The sequence below is a fragment of the Dendrobates tinctorius genome, unplaced genomic scaffold (genome assembly GCF_039654945.1).
Source record: "Dendrobates tinctorius isolate UK_male_01 unplaced genomic scaffold, ASM3965494v1 ptg000138l, whole genome shotgun sequence".
In the NCBI taxonomy this organism is placed as follows: Eukaryota; Metazoa; Chordata; class Amphibia; order Anura; family Dendrobatidae; genus Dendrobates; species Dendrobates tinctorius.
Genome location: NW_027361806.1, coordinates 3,520,151 through 3,536,278, shown reverse-complemented (window position 1 = coordinate 3,536,278; position 16,128 = coordinate 3,520,151). Strand labels below are relative to the sequence as shown.

The 16,128-nt window shown below is 45.1% G+C and overlaps 1 protein-coding gene across 3 annotated transcripts in view; it reads left to right on the top strand.

Moving 5' to 3' along the window:
• Positions 1 to 16,128, top strand: part of DNAI3 (dynein axonemal intermediate chain 3) — a 71,186-nt gene that overhangs the window by 11,822 nt on the left and 43,236 nt on the right. For all 3 annotated transcript variants that reach the window (XM_073544411.1, XM_073544413.1, XM_073544410.1), the window contains exons 2-9: positions 7,451 to 7,555; positions 8,355 to 8,459; positions 9,537 to 9,575; positions 13,174 to 13,358; positions 13,449 to 13,553; positions 14,092 to 14,235; positions 15,292 to 15,491; positions 15,873 to 15,989. In XM_073544411.1, the coding sequence (XP_073400512.1) occupies positions 7,453 to 7,555; positions 8,355 to 8,459; positions 9,537 to 9,575; positions 13,174 to 13,358; positions 13,449 to 13,553; positions 14,092 to 14,235; positions 15,292 to 15,491; positions 15,873 to 15,989 (998 nt within the window). In that variant the 5' untranslated portion in view covers positions 7,451 to 7,452. The remainder of the gene's footprint in view (positions 1 to 7,450; positions 7,556 to 8,354; positions 8,460 to 9,536; positions 9,576 to 13,173; positions 13,359 to 13,448; positions 13,554 to 14,091; positions 14,236 to 15,291; positions 15,492 to 15,872; positions 15,990 to 16,128) is intronic.

Genomic DNA, 16,128 nt, shown 5'->3' with positions numbered 1-16,128 from the left:
AGTAAGTCCTGACCCTAATTCACGTGTCGTCTACCACTGAGGCCAGCAATCACATCCCATCCACCACTGGTCAACAACTTGTCTACACATTACAATGCTAAGGGGGAAAATAACACATATTCTTTGCAACTGAAATCAATAGCATAATTGTGTAGCCATATGGTTCCGAGTACTTTACAGGCAGATTTCACTAGGTAACGGGGCAGATTACCATTAATATTGTATTACTCTACAATTGGCTTTGATGATCCACTTTCGTCCTGTTTTTGTCCCATAGTTAAGCGCTATGAGTTTATTTCCTCTCTTGCCATTTTCTGGGCAGCTGTGAAGCAGATACGTATTTTCCATCTGATGTCTGCAGCTTTCCAATATACAGATATGAGTCACCGTCACAGTCTGGTGAACACTCAGCGTCCGCTATAATCACCGTATGTTTTACTTCTGCTTACAGACAACGACTAATACACATCTCACTTCATAGAGGATATGCAATTATTTTTCTCCAAATATTTTACATAGTTGTTTACTTATGTACAGTACAAATTATTCTATATTGTGTCCTCGGAGGAAAGAATATATTGGAAATCGTCTGTCTACAGCATTTAAAGGGGAGTTTCACACTAGTAACTGGGGCTTTTTATACTCATACTTTAGGTTGTTTCAGAAAACAGCACATGTACATTGGCCACCATGTTTGTATCTGGACCTTATCTTTTGTATTGAAGCATCTAATGAGTGTGTGCAAATATAATTGTGAAGGGAGGTGTCATGGGTTTCCCACTGCAGAGAGGTCTCAGTGTCTCATTTCCCGCTCTCCTACATTGATTAGAAGCACCTATGCAGGGGTTAAGTTGGGAGCTTCTAGTGCCTTCCTACATTGATGTTCTCAGCTGTTCAGTGTTGGCCATTACCCTCTCCTATATATACTTGCCTCTGGCAATCAGGGATGCCAGTGTTAGGTTTGTTCTGTGCATATCCTAATCCTCTCCTATTTGTTTTTTCCCTCCTTTACTTCTCACTGTTCTCTGTTTGTGAGTGCATATTTGTATGATGGATATTTTCAGCTATTCCTGTATGCATTCCCTTGTAAGTCTGGGTTCTGTATTCTTATATGCTACTACTCCCCACTTCCCTGGGTGGTTGAGAGTACAGTTTAATGCTGACCCAGGAGGTCAGCAAGGTATGTGCCTCTCTGTTTTCATCATTAAAAGTAATCTGGGGATCAGGGGTAGCAGGGCAGCCCTAGATTTAGGAAAAGGGAAGGAGCTACTAGTCCCGGGATATCAGACCACAGAACCATGACAGGAGGACGTGAGCTCTGACATTTCATATTGTGATTGGTGGATCCTGTGTTATCAGCTGTATATAGTAGCGTGTACAGTCTATATGTTGTCTATAGAGAAGAGTAGCGTGCACACAGTCTGTATGTCATCTATAGAGAAGAGTAGCGTACACACAGTCTGTATGTCGTCTGTAGAGAAAAGTAGCGCGCACCCAGTCTGTATGACATCTATAGAGAAGAGTAGCGAGCACACAGTCTGTATGTAGTCTATAGAGAAGAGTAGCGAGCACACAATCTGTATGTCGTCTATATAGAAGAGTAGCGTGCACACAGTCTGTATGTCATCTGTAGAGAAAAGTAGCGAGCACACAGTCTGTATGACGTCTATAGAGAGGAGTAGTGTGCACAGTCTGTATGTCATCTATAGAGAAGAGTAGCGTACACAGTCTGTATGTCGTCTGTAGAGAAAAGTAGCGAGCACACAGTCTGTATGTCGTCTATAGAGAAGAGTAGAGAGCACACAGTCTGTATGTTGTCTATATAGAAGAGTAGCGTGCACACAGTCTGTATGTCGTCTGTAGAGAAAAGTAGCGAGCACACAGTCTGTATGACGTGTATAGAGAAGTGTAGCGAGCACACAGTCTGTATGTTGTCTATATAAAAGAGTAGCGTGCACACAGTCTGTATGTCGTCTGTAGAGAAAAGTAGCGTGCACACATTCTGTATGTCATGTGTTGTGAGTTCATTTTCCCCTTCACCATTGAGGTCTGATGAACTCCCTCTTCTGGTGAAGGAAGGTAGTGAGGCTGATTACCAAGCACCTGAGCAGGATGATGATGACTGGGTGATGGGAATTGCTGACTGGATATAAGGCAGCCGACGCCCTTCTGCCTTGCTGGTGATTTCTCTGAGGGATTCTAGGAGACCAGTCTGATTCCTGCTCTGAGCCCAGACAGGACTAGCATGCACACACTGTGTATGTTGTCTATAGAGAAGAGTAGTGTGCACACAGTCTGTATGTCATCTATAGAGAAGAGTAGTGTGCACACGGCCTATATGTCGTCTTTAGAGAAGAGTAGCGAGCACATAGTCTGTATGTCATCTATAGAGATGAGTAGTGTGCACACGGCCTATATGACGTCTGTAGAGAAGAGTAGCGAGCCCACGGCCTATATATGTCGTCTGTAGAGAAGAGTAGCATGCACACAGTCTGTATGTCGTCTATAGAGGAGTAGGGAGCACACAGTCTGTATGTCGTCTATAGACAGGAGTAGCGTGCACACAGTCTGTATGTCATCTATAGAGAAGAGTAGTGTGCACACGGCCTATATGACGTCTGTAGAGAAGAGTAGTGTGCACACAGTCTGTATGTCGTCTATAGAGAAGAATAGGGAGCACACAGTCTGTATGACGTCTGTAGAGAAGAGTAGTGAGCACACAGTCTGTATGTCGTCTATAGAGAAGAGTAGCGAGCACAGTCTGTATGACGTCTGTAGAGAAGAGTAGTGAGCACACAGTCTGTATGTCGTCTATAGAGAAGAGTAGCGAGCACAGTCTGTATGACGTTTGTAGAGAAGAGTAGTGAGCACACAGTCTGTATGACGTCTGTAGAGAAGAGTAGTGAGCACACAGTCTGTATGTCGTCTATAGAGAAGAATAGGGAGCACACAGTCTGTATATCATCTGTAGAGAAGAGTAGGGAGCACACAGTCTGTATGTCGTCTGTAGAGAAGAGTAGCGTGCACACAGTCTGTATGACGTCTGTAGAGAAGAGTAGTGAGCACACAGTCTGTATGTCGTCTGTAGAGAAGAGTAGGGAGCACACAGTCTGTATGTCGTCTGTAGAGAAGAGTAGTGAGCACACAGTCTGTATGACGTCTGTAGAGAAGAGTAGCGAGCACACGGCCTATATATGTCGTCTGTAGAGAAGAGTAGCGCGCACACAGTCTGTATGAAGTCTATAGAGAAGAGTAGTGAGCACACAGTCTGTATGAAGTCTATAGAGAAGAGTAGGAGCACACAGTCTGCATGACGTCTATAGAGAAGAGTAGCGAGCACACAGTCTGTATGTCGTCTATAGAGAAGAGTAGGGAGCACACAGTCTGTATGACGTCTGTAGAGAAGAGTAGTGAGCACACAGTCTGTATGAAGTCTATAGAGAAGAGTAGGGAGCACACAGTCTGTATGTCGTCTATAGAGAAGAGTAGCGCGCACACAGTCTGTATGAAGTCTATAGAGAAGAGTAGTGAGCACACAGTCTGCATGACGTCTATAGAGAAGAGTAGTGAGCACACAGTCTGCATGACGTCTATAGAGAAGAGTAGCGAGCACACAGTCTGTATGTCGTCTATAGAGAAGAGTAGGGAGCACACAGTCTGTATGACGTCTGTAGTGAAGAGTAGCGTGCACACAGTCTGTATGTCGTCTATATAGAAGAGTAGGGAGCACACAGTCTGTATGACATCTATAGAGAAGAGTAGCGAGCACACAGTCTGTATGTCGTCTATAGAGAAGAGTAGGGAGCACACAGTCTGTATGACATCTATAGAGAAGAGTAGCGAGCACACAGTCTGTATGTCGTCTATAGAGAAGAGTAGGGAGCACACAGTCTGTATGACATCTATAGAGAAGAGTAGCGTGCACACAGTCTGTATGTCGTCTATATAGAAGAGTAGGGAGCACACAGTCTGTATGACATCTATAGAGAAGAGTAGCGAGCACACAGTCTGTATGTCGAGGTGCCAGTGGACAGGATGTGGAACCCAAAGTATCAATATAGAGTAAGGCCGGTGTCACACTTGTAACTGCAGTGCAAGAAACTTGCACGAGTCTCTCGCCTCAATACCCGGCACTGCCGCCGGCACTCGGGACCAGAGTGTGCGGCTGCATGTATTTCTATGCAGCTGTGCGCTCTAGCAGTGCCGGATATTGAGGCGTGAGACTCGCGTGAGTTTCTCGCGTTGCAGTTACAAGTGTGAACACTGCCTCTATTCGCTGCATGTACTTGTTTCAAAATGCAGAAGGATTTCATCTATTTGCAGATGTGAAGTAGACACATATTATGGTGCAGTGAGAAGTGCGACAAGGTATATAAAATGTTACGACCCTTCCTGTGTCTTGTGTGCAATGTTGGTTAAAGCAGAGTTGTATGGAGGCGCTCCCGCCACGGTCTGGTCTGTCTGCCGCTGCACGTGTGACTGACGTCGCTATTTTTCTGCGTTACATTTCCTGAGAACTCCAAATCTACCGCTATCCGCTGCAGGTCTAAGGTTTAGGACCAAAACCTTAATATTTTGTGCAGTTGAATTGTCCATGTATTCTACTACTCAGTGCCGAGTTTTGCCTTTATAGTTGTCTATATCCGGGGAGGGGGGCATTTCTGTCTTGTACATTACTGGTGCATACCGCAGTCATCCAAGTCATTAGATGCTTGATATATAAGCCGGACCCAGTGATTACTGAGTCACGCGCACAACCAGGTGCATTTCTGCTTCAGTAGCTCAAAAATAAGGGTTTACTTGCAGATAAAGTGACCACTGTTATTAGTGTTCGGACAGAACAGTCCCTGCGGCTCAGCGTTATAGGGGCAGTGTATAGTATATAGTACGTACATGATGGTGGGATATGCCACCATTCATCTAATGGACTGACAGCATGTGGAAGTACACTGTGACCCCAGAGACTAAGGCTGCTGTAAATAACTGCATCTGTCACCTCTCCTGACTTGGTGTCTTTAGTAAATATATCTATTCCCCATATACAGGGGGGGAAAAAAGTATTTAGTCAGCCACCAATTGTGCAAGTTCTCCCACTTACAAAGATGAGAGCGGCCTGTAATTGACATCATAGGTAGACCACAACTATGAGAGTGAAAATGAGAAAAAAAAATCCAGAAAATCCCCTTGTCTGATTTGGCAAGATTTATTTTGCAAATTATGGTTGGAAAATAAGTATTAGGTCATTAACAAAAGTTCATCTCAATATTTTGTTATATATCCTTTGATGGCAATGACAGAGGTCAAACGTTTTCTGTAAGTCTTCACAAGGTTGGCACACACTGCTGGTGCTATGTTGGCCCATTCCTCCATGCAGATCTCCTCTAGAGCAGTGATGTTTTGGGCCTGTCGCTGGGCAACACAGATTTTCAATTCCTTCCAAAGGTTTTCTATGGGGTTGAGACCTGGAGACTGGCTAGGCCACTCCAGGACCTTCATATGCGCTTACGAAGCCACTCCTTCGATGCCCTGGTGGTGTGCTTGGGATCATTATCATGCTGAAAGACTCATTCACGTTTCATCTTCAATACCCTTGCTGATGGACGGAGGTTTACACTCAAAATCTCACGATACATGACCCCATTCAATCTTTCATGTACACGGATCAGTTGTCCTGGTCCCTTTGCAGAGAAACAGCTCCAAAAGCATGATGTTGCCACCACCATGCTTCATAGTAGGTATGATGTTCTTTGGATGCAACTCAGCATTCTGTCTCCTCCAAACACAACGAATTTTGTTTCTACTAAACAGTTCTACTTTGTTTTCATCAGACCATATGACATTCTCCCAATACTCTTCTGGATAATCCAAATGCTCTCTAGCAAACTTCAGACTGGACCGGACATGTACAGGCTTAAGCAGCGGGTCATGTCTGGCACTGCAGGATCTGAGTCCCTGGCGGCGTAGTGTGTTACTGATGGTAGCCTTTGTTACGGTGGTCCCAGCTCTATGCAGGTCATTCACTAGGTCCCCCGTGTGGTTCTGGTATTTTTGCTCGCCGTTCTTGTGATCATTTTGGCCCCACGGGGTGAGATGTTGCGTGGAGCCCCAGATCGAGGGAGATTATCAGTGGTCTTGTATGTCTTCCATTTTCTTATTATTGCTCCCACAGTTGATTTCATCACACCAAGTTGCTTGCCTATTACATATTCAGTCTTCCCAGCCTGGTGCAGGGCTATAGTTTTGTTTCTGGTATCCACAACAGCTCTTTGTTTTTCAGCATAGTGGAGTTTGGAGTGTGAGTGTTTGAGGTTGTGGACAAGTGTCTTTTATACTGATAACAAGGTCAAACAGGTGCCATTACTACAGCTAATGAGTGGAGGACAGAGGAGCCTCTTAAAGAAGAAGTTACAGGTCTGTGAGAGCCAGAAATCTTGCATGTTTTTAGGTGACCAATTACTTATTTTCCACCATAATTTGTAAACTATATCTTACCAAATCAGACCCGTTTCTCCATTGTAATAACAATTCTGGATTATCTATGGTATTTAGTAAACCCTGCACTGTATTTGGTCGGGATAAAGAAATCACATCTCCAGCGATCCTGGCCAGCTTCAAAACTGTGCTTACAAGCTCAATAGAAAGTGTAAGCACTGCGCCTGTGATCTGCTGTCTAGCAGCAGTGGCTCGGTCTCCAAAGCAAGGAGCTGAAAAAAAGTAAATAAAGTGTTATTATCTCCAGAACAGATGAAAATGTTGAGAAACAGTAAATGGCAGCATTGTTTGTTGTTACAAGCATTATCCAATAATTTATGAAGATGGGAATAACCCTTTAAGTTCTGCATGGAAATCACCTGGAGTGCGTGGATGACATGCTTGAAATCTCCTTTGTTTTGGTGCTACCGCAGATCGCTGAGGATTTTCTTTCCCCAAATCCCAATGGAAAATCTGCAGCAAATTTGCAACGTGTGAACAAGCCAATATAGTAAATAAGTATTTTCACGTTTCTCTTGGACGGATGGGCGGACTACTAAGAACAATAAGAAGGTCGCCGTTTTTTTATTTTATTTTTACAGTGTACATAGACATTAGATTTTTTTTTCCAATGTTATGTCGGCAACTGAAGCGCCGTTGGTCTAAATTATGTGTGATCCCACTAAAGTCAGATACGTTGGATTTTAAGCATCTGATCCTTGGGGATAAGCAGTGTCAGAGGTGCCGCACTGCTGCTTTTCGCCCCTAATAATAGATATGTCCTCAGGATGTCTTTAGGGTGTGATAGGAACCCGGAGGAAACCCACAAGGATACGTGGAGAACATCCAAACTCCTTGCAGATGTTGCCCTTGGTGGGATTTGAGGCCAGGACCACAGTGCTGACCATACAGATGTGCCATGTATGGAGCCATACCATTGTGCCTCCAAGCTAATGTCATGTGTTTTCTTGTTTCGCAGACATGTCCGACAGAGATTCATCCCGCTCTCCATCTGGAGGTTCCAGGTCATCGTCTCGTAAAACCAAGAAGAAGGGGAGCGCAGAGCGGAAAGCGAAACGTTCAGGTGACTCTTCTCATAAGATCTCGATATTAAAGTCATGCATCTATGTATTAGATTTTACAGAAGTCATAGGACACTTTCTGCTCATCTGTGCTCTTAGAGTAACGGGAAAGCTCCACGTTGCGCACAGTCTGACCACACGGAGGCGATGTCACGTGAATTAGCCATAACGCGAGACTACACTGTGTGTGAACATAGCCTTACGCATAACGAGAGAGACTGCGCTGCGTGATATTTGAAATCTCATTCACTTTGCTGCTAGCGTAATCTCTGCAGATTTTCTGTACCAAAATCCGAATGGATGCACTAACAACTCGGCGTTACATTGATTTGATCGTGGAACCAGTGTTGCGGCCATTTCTTCAAGGTGTCCCAAGTACGACAACACCACGCCGCATGTTGTTGGTGCTACCTTGAGCAGCCTGCGTGACCCGAACCTGCTACCATGTCCTGCAGCGTCTCCGGACTTGTCTCCACATCTGGGACGGCATTGGTCGGCAGTTGCACGGTAGCTGCCAGCAGAGGATCTTGATGATTGCCCAATTGCATTCAGAGCCATTAATAACCTCTTTGAATGCAGCCAGCACTGTAAGTGCGGGGATATTCTCCTACTCCAGACCGAATACATCGAGATGATGTTTGAACATTTTCTTTCCATTTTCATCATTTGCTGATCACTGGCATGTCTCCATCCTGTGATTTCCATAGATCCGCCACTTCTTCGTCTTGTTGTTGCAGTTTTCACGTTTCAGATTGTATATTTGCGTTTCATGGATCTCACCAATTGTTTCTCGATTCTCAGATGTGTCCAATAGAGATTCATCCCGATCTCCGTCTGGAGGTTCCAGGTCATCGTCTCGTAAAGGGAAGAGGAAGGAGAGCGCGAAGAGGAAAACAAAACTCTCAGGTGACTCTTCTCCCAAGATTCCGTGTCTGATAGACGTCAGTGGATTTTCTCGCAGACCTTTTTCATTAGTGTTTTTGATCAGATCTTCGTCAGTATTTGGTCAGTGTTTTTACCATCAGTTCCATCAGTTTTTCTCATATAAAAAAAATAACTCTATCAAACAGGGAAAAACGGACAAGACACAGATGAGTTCTAGTTTTTATCCAATTTTTTCACAGTCCCAGATTCATCAAAGTTTTTACTCCATAAATCTTAAAATACAGAAATATTGAAAAACTTGAGGTTGCAGAAAAGTTTTGCGACTTTTTTATCAACAGTTTTGACCAGTTACGCTAAAATTGGGCAGAGTTGGGACAGGATGTGGAAATCCATGGCTACACCACAAATCTTACTCCAGTCATTGGACTGGAGTAAGATTGATGGTGAGCCGCACACTATTTTTAAAGAGGCTCCTGATTCATTAAGAAGCACGCACCACTTAATAAATCAGGAGCGTTTGACCCCCAACCCGTCCTCTCATCAAGACTGGGTGTGAGGAATTGGTGCCATAGACTTGCGTTTGGCGAGCTTGATCAAAATCGGACACTTTTCCGTGTTTTTGATGACGACCGATCAATCTACAAAAATACACGGACATGTGAACAGCGCCATAAATTATAGTAGGTACGAGTTTGATTCGAAAAAAAATAAAACAGAGATAGGGCTGGTGCATGAAAAACTGACTGAGCCCTAACAGGAGTGATTTCATGTTGTACATTGTGTGACCACATGGTGGCGACGTGTAGCCGAATTTGTGAGTTACATGTATCGTGAGACTGCACTGTATGTAGGGCGAGAGGATGGGGAGTGAATGTGAATCTATGAATATGGGCGCAAGTTACATATATCAGACCGTAGATTCTTAATATTTGGTGTTGTACCATGTTGTGTCTGCAGTTATACAGCTGTGTGTTTGTTGCATCATTGGGGACTACTACTCCCATCATGTACTGTTACGATCATTAACCACTTGACTCCCTCGGGTCTCGGTATCACACTTTAGATCGTCTGATTCTTGCTTTTCATTATTACCTTTAGCCAAAAAGCGCGAGGACTCGGCATCTTCCGCCCTGTCAGGTAAGTCGCCTCTGAAAAACGGTTGGGATATTCGAAGAGGGATAGCCCAGCTTATTGGCACCTACTCAAGTCATTGACCGAAGCCAAAGAGGACCTGCCTGCTTTCCTAATATCTATTTTAGTAACTAAATGCATTCCCCATAAATAAAAAACTTGTACAGAATTAGAGAAATGCTTTCTTCCAGGAACAGCGCCCCACCTGTTTATGGGTTGTGACTGGTATTGCAGGTCAAGAGGAATAAAGGAGGCTGATCAGCAATACCACACACAACCTGTGGACATGAGTGGCGCTGTTTTTGAAAGAAAGAGGCCACGTTTTTCTTATGTTTTACAACCTCACTTTAAATGAGACGTGAAAAAAAGACATTTATTGGATTTAATGGGCAGTAAAATTGTGAAAACTATCTGTCTTCTATGCTGGAACTACAGCCTCAAAGCCTGAGGCTGCACTACTGAGAGAGGCTGCCTCCCTAGCATTTTGGTCAGGTTGATAGTGTTACGGATATCTTGTTTGATCTCAAATAGCCATAACAAACCCGATATCCACATCCCTAAAAAAACGATATCCACAGCCTTCCTGGGTCACATGGAGACAATTAAAGCAGATCTGTCACAATGCGTACTCTACACACTAATAAATAGATCACGTAGACCTGGTGAGGCTGGTGTACTTACTATGAAAGATCAGGGTTCACAACACAGCTGTGCAAGGGTCCGGTCACACTGTATCGGAGACATAAACCTGGAGGATTTTACAGTGTATCCTTTGAGAAAAATTGAGCTCGTCGCTATAAGGCTGTGTTCACACCTAGCCTTTTTTGGTGATAAGCCATTTTGATCTCAAGAAGAAAAAAAAACCAAACTGCAGTAAAAACGCTGAAAGAAAAAAAACAGAAGAAAAAAATAACGGAAGAAAAAAATAACGGAAGAAAAAAATGCCCAGTGTGAATTAGATTTTTTTTGAAATTTTACTTGTTTTGCTGTTACTCTAAAATGTTGAATTTGGACCACACAAAAGAATTAATGGAATAAATAAGAGGTAGGTGTGAACAAGCCCTAAGGGAGAGCGGCCCTCCTGATGTCTTTGTAGTCCGCAGCCGCTAAGGATTGTCCGACGTGCCGATGTGTACATTCAGATTTCATTTCTTACAAGTCATTCTCAGGGTAAAATCCCACATCAGACAGAATTCCCATATAGAAAACAATAGAGATTTTTGTGCGGTGCATAGACACCGGCAGCGAGATGAACCTTCTCATTGTTCCACATCGCCCCGAGCCGGCGGGATCAAACGAGAAAGCAGCGTAGCATCGTATCACACATATCATGTGCGGAGACCAGAGGGGTCTGCAAAAATGACTTCATTCATCCGTCACCCCACACCGGCCGCCAACACATTACAGATGAGCCGCTGCATACAGATACTGGGGCGCACGGATCACTGTCCACGTCGCCTGCTGGATTCACCTCCGGATCGGTGATTGCATTCAGTTTGATGCTATGAGTGAAGGAAATGTTACCGCCACGACAGGTGGGAAAAGCACAGCAAAAACATAAATTCACAATTATTGTACTAAGTAATAATTAAAAAAAAAAAAAATACAGAAGTCTAAAAAACATAACAGGAACTAACATTTATGTCTATGTAATGGAAAACTGATTGTAGATGCCAAGACTAAATGTAAAGAGTCCTAAACTGAGGATCTGCAGATTACACCCAGCACTATGTGTACCTCTACACCAGGGACCCGGAGGATGAGGGACCTAGAAATAATAATGCCCCTTAGTGCTCCCTTGACAGTACTAGTCCCCCTATGTGCTTCTTTGCATGTTATTAAGCCCCCTATGTGCCCACTTAAATCATAATATTTTTCACTTTTAATGCCTCCTTAGTGCAACTGTGCACCAGATAGCGAGCAGTAATGCCCCCCTGAGGACCCACTAGACTGTACTAAGGCAATAATGCTCCCTTAGGACCCTCTAGACTGTAGTAAGGCAGTAATGCCCCCCGAGGACCCCCTAGACTGTATTAATGCAATAATGCTCCCCTAGGACCCTCTATACTGTGCTAAGGCAATAATGCCCCCCGAGGAACCTCTAGACTGCGCTAAGGCAATAATTCCCCCCTAGGACCCTCTAGACTGCGCTAAGGCAGTAATGCCCCCCGAGGACCCCCTAGACTGTATTAATGCAATAATGCCCCCTGAGGAACCTCTATACTGTGCTAAGGCAATAATGCCCCCCTAGGACCCTCTAGACTGCGCTAAGGCAGTAATGCCCCCGAGGACCCCCTAGACTGTATTAATGCAATAATGCCCCCCGAGGAACCTCTAGACTGCGCTAAGGCAATAATGCCCCCCTAGGACCCTCTAGACTGCGCTAAGGCAGTAATGCCCCCCGAGGACCCCCTAGACTGTATTAATGCAATAATGCCCCCTGAGGAACCTCTATATTGTGCTAAGGCAATAATGCCCCCCTAGGACCCTCTAGACTGCGCTAAGGCAGTAATGCCCCCCCGAGGACCCCCTAGACTGTATTAATGCAATAATGCCCCCCGAGGAACCTCTATACTGTGCTAAGGCAATAATGCCCCCCTAGGACCCTCTAGACTGCGCTAAGGCAATAATTCCCCCCTAGGACCCTCTAGACTGCGCTAAGGCAATAATGCCCCCCGAGGACCCCCTAGACTGTGCTAAGGCAATAATGCCCCCCGAGGACATTCTAGACTGTACAAAGGCAATAATGCCCCCCTAGGACCCTCTAGACTGCGCTAAGGCAATAATGCCCCCCCCGGGGACCCTCTAGACTGTACAAAGGCAATAATGCCCCCGAGGAACCCCTAGACTGCACTAAGGCAATAATGCCACCTGAAGACCACCTAGACTGTATGAAGGCAATAATGCCCTCCAAGGACCCGTTAGTCTGTGGTGATGCCCCTTTTTGTAAGTTATAACGGCCCCTAAGTGCTCTTCTGAATGTCTTAATACAGCCCCCCAGCATCCCCTTAATAAAAAGAAATATTGCCACCTGAGAACCCTTGTATAAAGTAATGATGCTGTTTACCCTTTTGCTGTACGCAGTTCCTCCAGCAGGTGTCGCTGTGCCCTTCCCTATGTCCTGGCTGTAATTACAGACCCAATGATAGGCTGATATTTTGGTGACCACTGAGTCTTATTGCCGCCACAAAACTTCCTTTCACCTTTTCTTATGTAATTTAACCCTCCTGGTCCCGATTCGTAAGGAGCAGACCCGACGTCTGTATTTTGCATCACTTTTATTCATAGTATCAGTTGTATAGAAGAAAAAAATAAATCCAAGAGATATTTTGCAATAAGTCTTCAGATGTTAAGGAGCTACTCCAAGAAAAGACCATGCATAGTAATGGATGCTGCCGCCATTGGGTCCATGGAGTCGGGGCTTTAGTCATGCAGGGAACATAGGGACCCCCAGTCTTGTGATCAGTTGGGATTCCAGGGGCCAGACCCCCAGGAATCAGACACGTTACCTATCCTTTAAGGATGGGACCCCCGTTTCTGAATGGGGGTAGTTTGATGAAATGAACAAGATTGCACCTAATGGGGTAACTTCCTATCGGCACAGGTCACCCCGAATATGTCGTTCCTCTGGTTCTAACTTCAAAGACTCAGGAGATCTTCAGCTGTCGAATCGATGAGGACGTCACCAAAGAAAATCCATTCAGACTTTTAAAGAAAGACGACATTGTCAGCGATCTGAAGAGCAGAGCGGCGGTTTCTGACTTCAGCCCCTTTAAGTCCATAATTACGGTACAGTCGATGGTCGTCGTCTTCTTCTTCCAGCCTCGTGGTGAATGCTCTGCGTTGCGATAATTTCCCGTTTTCTCTCTCAATATAAAGGAGTACCCCGGAGAAGAGCTGCTGCTGGTGTATGATAGAGACTTCACCTATGGTCAGAACTTCTATCTCATAGTAACGGAGGAGGCCAAAGAGTCTCTGCTGAGGGTAAGCTAAGGATACGTCCGCCAGGTGGTGGTCCACGTGCCCATGGCAGCACCACAGAAGCGGCGAGCCATCTCATCTCTGGGCGGCCCCCTTTTGGCTATTCTTTTTTGGCTAATTCATGAGAAATAGAGAAGCTTCGTCCATAGTGTTCCGGTGCACTCTTCAGTTTTTGCCGAACCATCATACACATGCACACTCTTCTTAGCTGAGTGTGCATGTCATTTAAGTTAAGGCAGAGTAAGTCACTACCGGACATTAATGGAAGCTGCTTATCTACTTTGGAAACAAAAGGATCAGGCATATTAAATTTATCTATACACATTAGATTGCCGCCCGGTCCCACCATATCAGCAGATTGGGACGACTTTAATGTGCACCGGGGGTCTTACTGCTGAGTCCTGTCCGGTGTCGCAGAGGATATCACTTTCTTCTTTATGACCGAGGAGCCGCCATTAATGTGGCTACCCAATGGAAAGAGAAAATGTGGACAATAGAAGCCGTGTATCGCTGAGGTCATTGATTTGTCATTGATTTGTAGCCACCGGAAGCCGTAACCGATGAAGAAGACAAAGATGATGACTCTGAAGATTTCACGTACCGCTCTCCAGTCCCCAGACCTTGGGTCTTTTTAGGCAGCGATCTGGAGGTCGAGGAAGAAATGGTGAAGGAGTCTCAGACCAAGGTCAGATGATTTACATGAGGTGATATACGGCATGAGACGTCACTTTATGTAAATGTAATTATAGCGGTAAGATCAGGAATCATTATTTATCTACAGTGTCCTCACCAGATCCTTCCAGTAAGGGCTCATTCCGACGTCCGATATTATCACGTACAACAAAAATGGTTTGTTTTTGTTTAGACAAGTAACCGATATTTTATGTTTGGAGTTAAAAAGTTATTCTCAAAAAATCAAATATATCCCCGATCGCTGTGGCTGTGAATACTGGGTTTCCAGTGATACTGGAGCTCCGAGAGCGATGCTCTGCAGCTCTTTTCTGAGGGGTGCGAAGGGGCAAATGCTCAGGCTTCGCTCCATTCATTGTCTATGCGACTGTTGGCTATGTCCGTCAGTCCCATAGATGATAAATGAAGCACAGGCTGAGCATGTGGACCTTCGTTCAGGAAGGGTCTGCAGAGATTCCAAACCACCGTTCTCTGGATCGCTGTGGTCCCTGCAGAAGAACCCCCATCGATTAGCAAATGATTCCGTATCACATGGCGATGCAAAGCATTTTCAGCGGTGCATAGAAAGGCGCTGCTCTTACGTGTCAATATTAAAAGTTGCCAAGTCTCCTTCCTCTCCTACACGAGATATTGAGAAGGCTGGAGAAACAAATATCAGCTTTTCATCCCTCCAGCAAAGGGCATCCAGGACATTGGGGGTCCGGCTGTTGGAACTCCATGCACAGGTTTTGGTGACGCTCGCACGCTATTCTTGTGTTAGGAATGGCCCTCTATGAGGAAACAAAGTATACAAGAGAAAAAAAAAGAAAAATGTATAAGCAGCCGACACTGACAACGGCATCTACTATAGGCTGGGGTCAGACTTGCGAGAATCTCGCACGAGTCTCGTGTCTTAATACTCGGCACTCGGGACCGGAGTGTGCGGCTGCATGTATTTCTATGCAGCTGAGCGCTGCAGTCCCGAGTGCAGGGTATTAAGATGCGAGACTCGTGCGAGTTTCTCACATGTGTGATCCCGGCCTAAGACTCAGCCGTCCCATTTATTTCACAGATCAAATTCATGATTTCGCGGCTGCACCGAGAGTTCGGCTCACGAGTCACTTTCAGTGATTGCAATGCGTCAGATGTAAAGGACGGGTACATGGAGTGCACCTCTTACCGGGACAAACGGTTCAGCGTTAAACCCAAAGAGCGGGACACCGGCATCCAAGCAGTGCCGTTATTACAGGAGCAGAGCACCCAGACCAAGTGGTAAGACGTCAATCACTTCTGTCCGCAGAGATTAGATTGTACTAGGGAAAATAGGAATATAGCAGCTCTGCGGCCGATTAATTCAGAGAATTGATGGGGGTCCCAGAGGTTGGATCCTATCGCTATGCCATCACTTACTGAGATGACACTGACCCTTTATATCTTTATAGTGGACAATGATGTCACAGGGACCCTCAGACTACTTCTTCGCTCTACTGACAATATTGAGAGCGGTTGTTTAAGGCTGTAATTAAGCATCTAATTACATGTAGCTTGCGATGTCATTCACAACATACACCAACCCATTCATCGAGAGGGCATAACGAGAACCCCCCGAGACTTCGTACTAACACCCCCTAATTCTGTATTTATTTGATTTAGGACTTACCCTCGAAATGCCTGTACCCAGTACACGCCGAGAGAGTTCACCGAAGAGCAGAAGCGGGAATATCTCTCATCTAAGGGTCTGAAGGACTTCACCAACTCCGTGTCATTAAGGTAAAGCTGCAAGATTAAAGGGTTACATGGGGTTTAGAAAATGAATGACGACTGCAACGGATAGGCCATGAATACTAGACTGATGGGGTCCGATATCTTGCCAGTCAGCTGTTTGGAGGACCATGACACTCCCCTATTT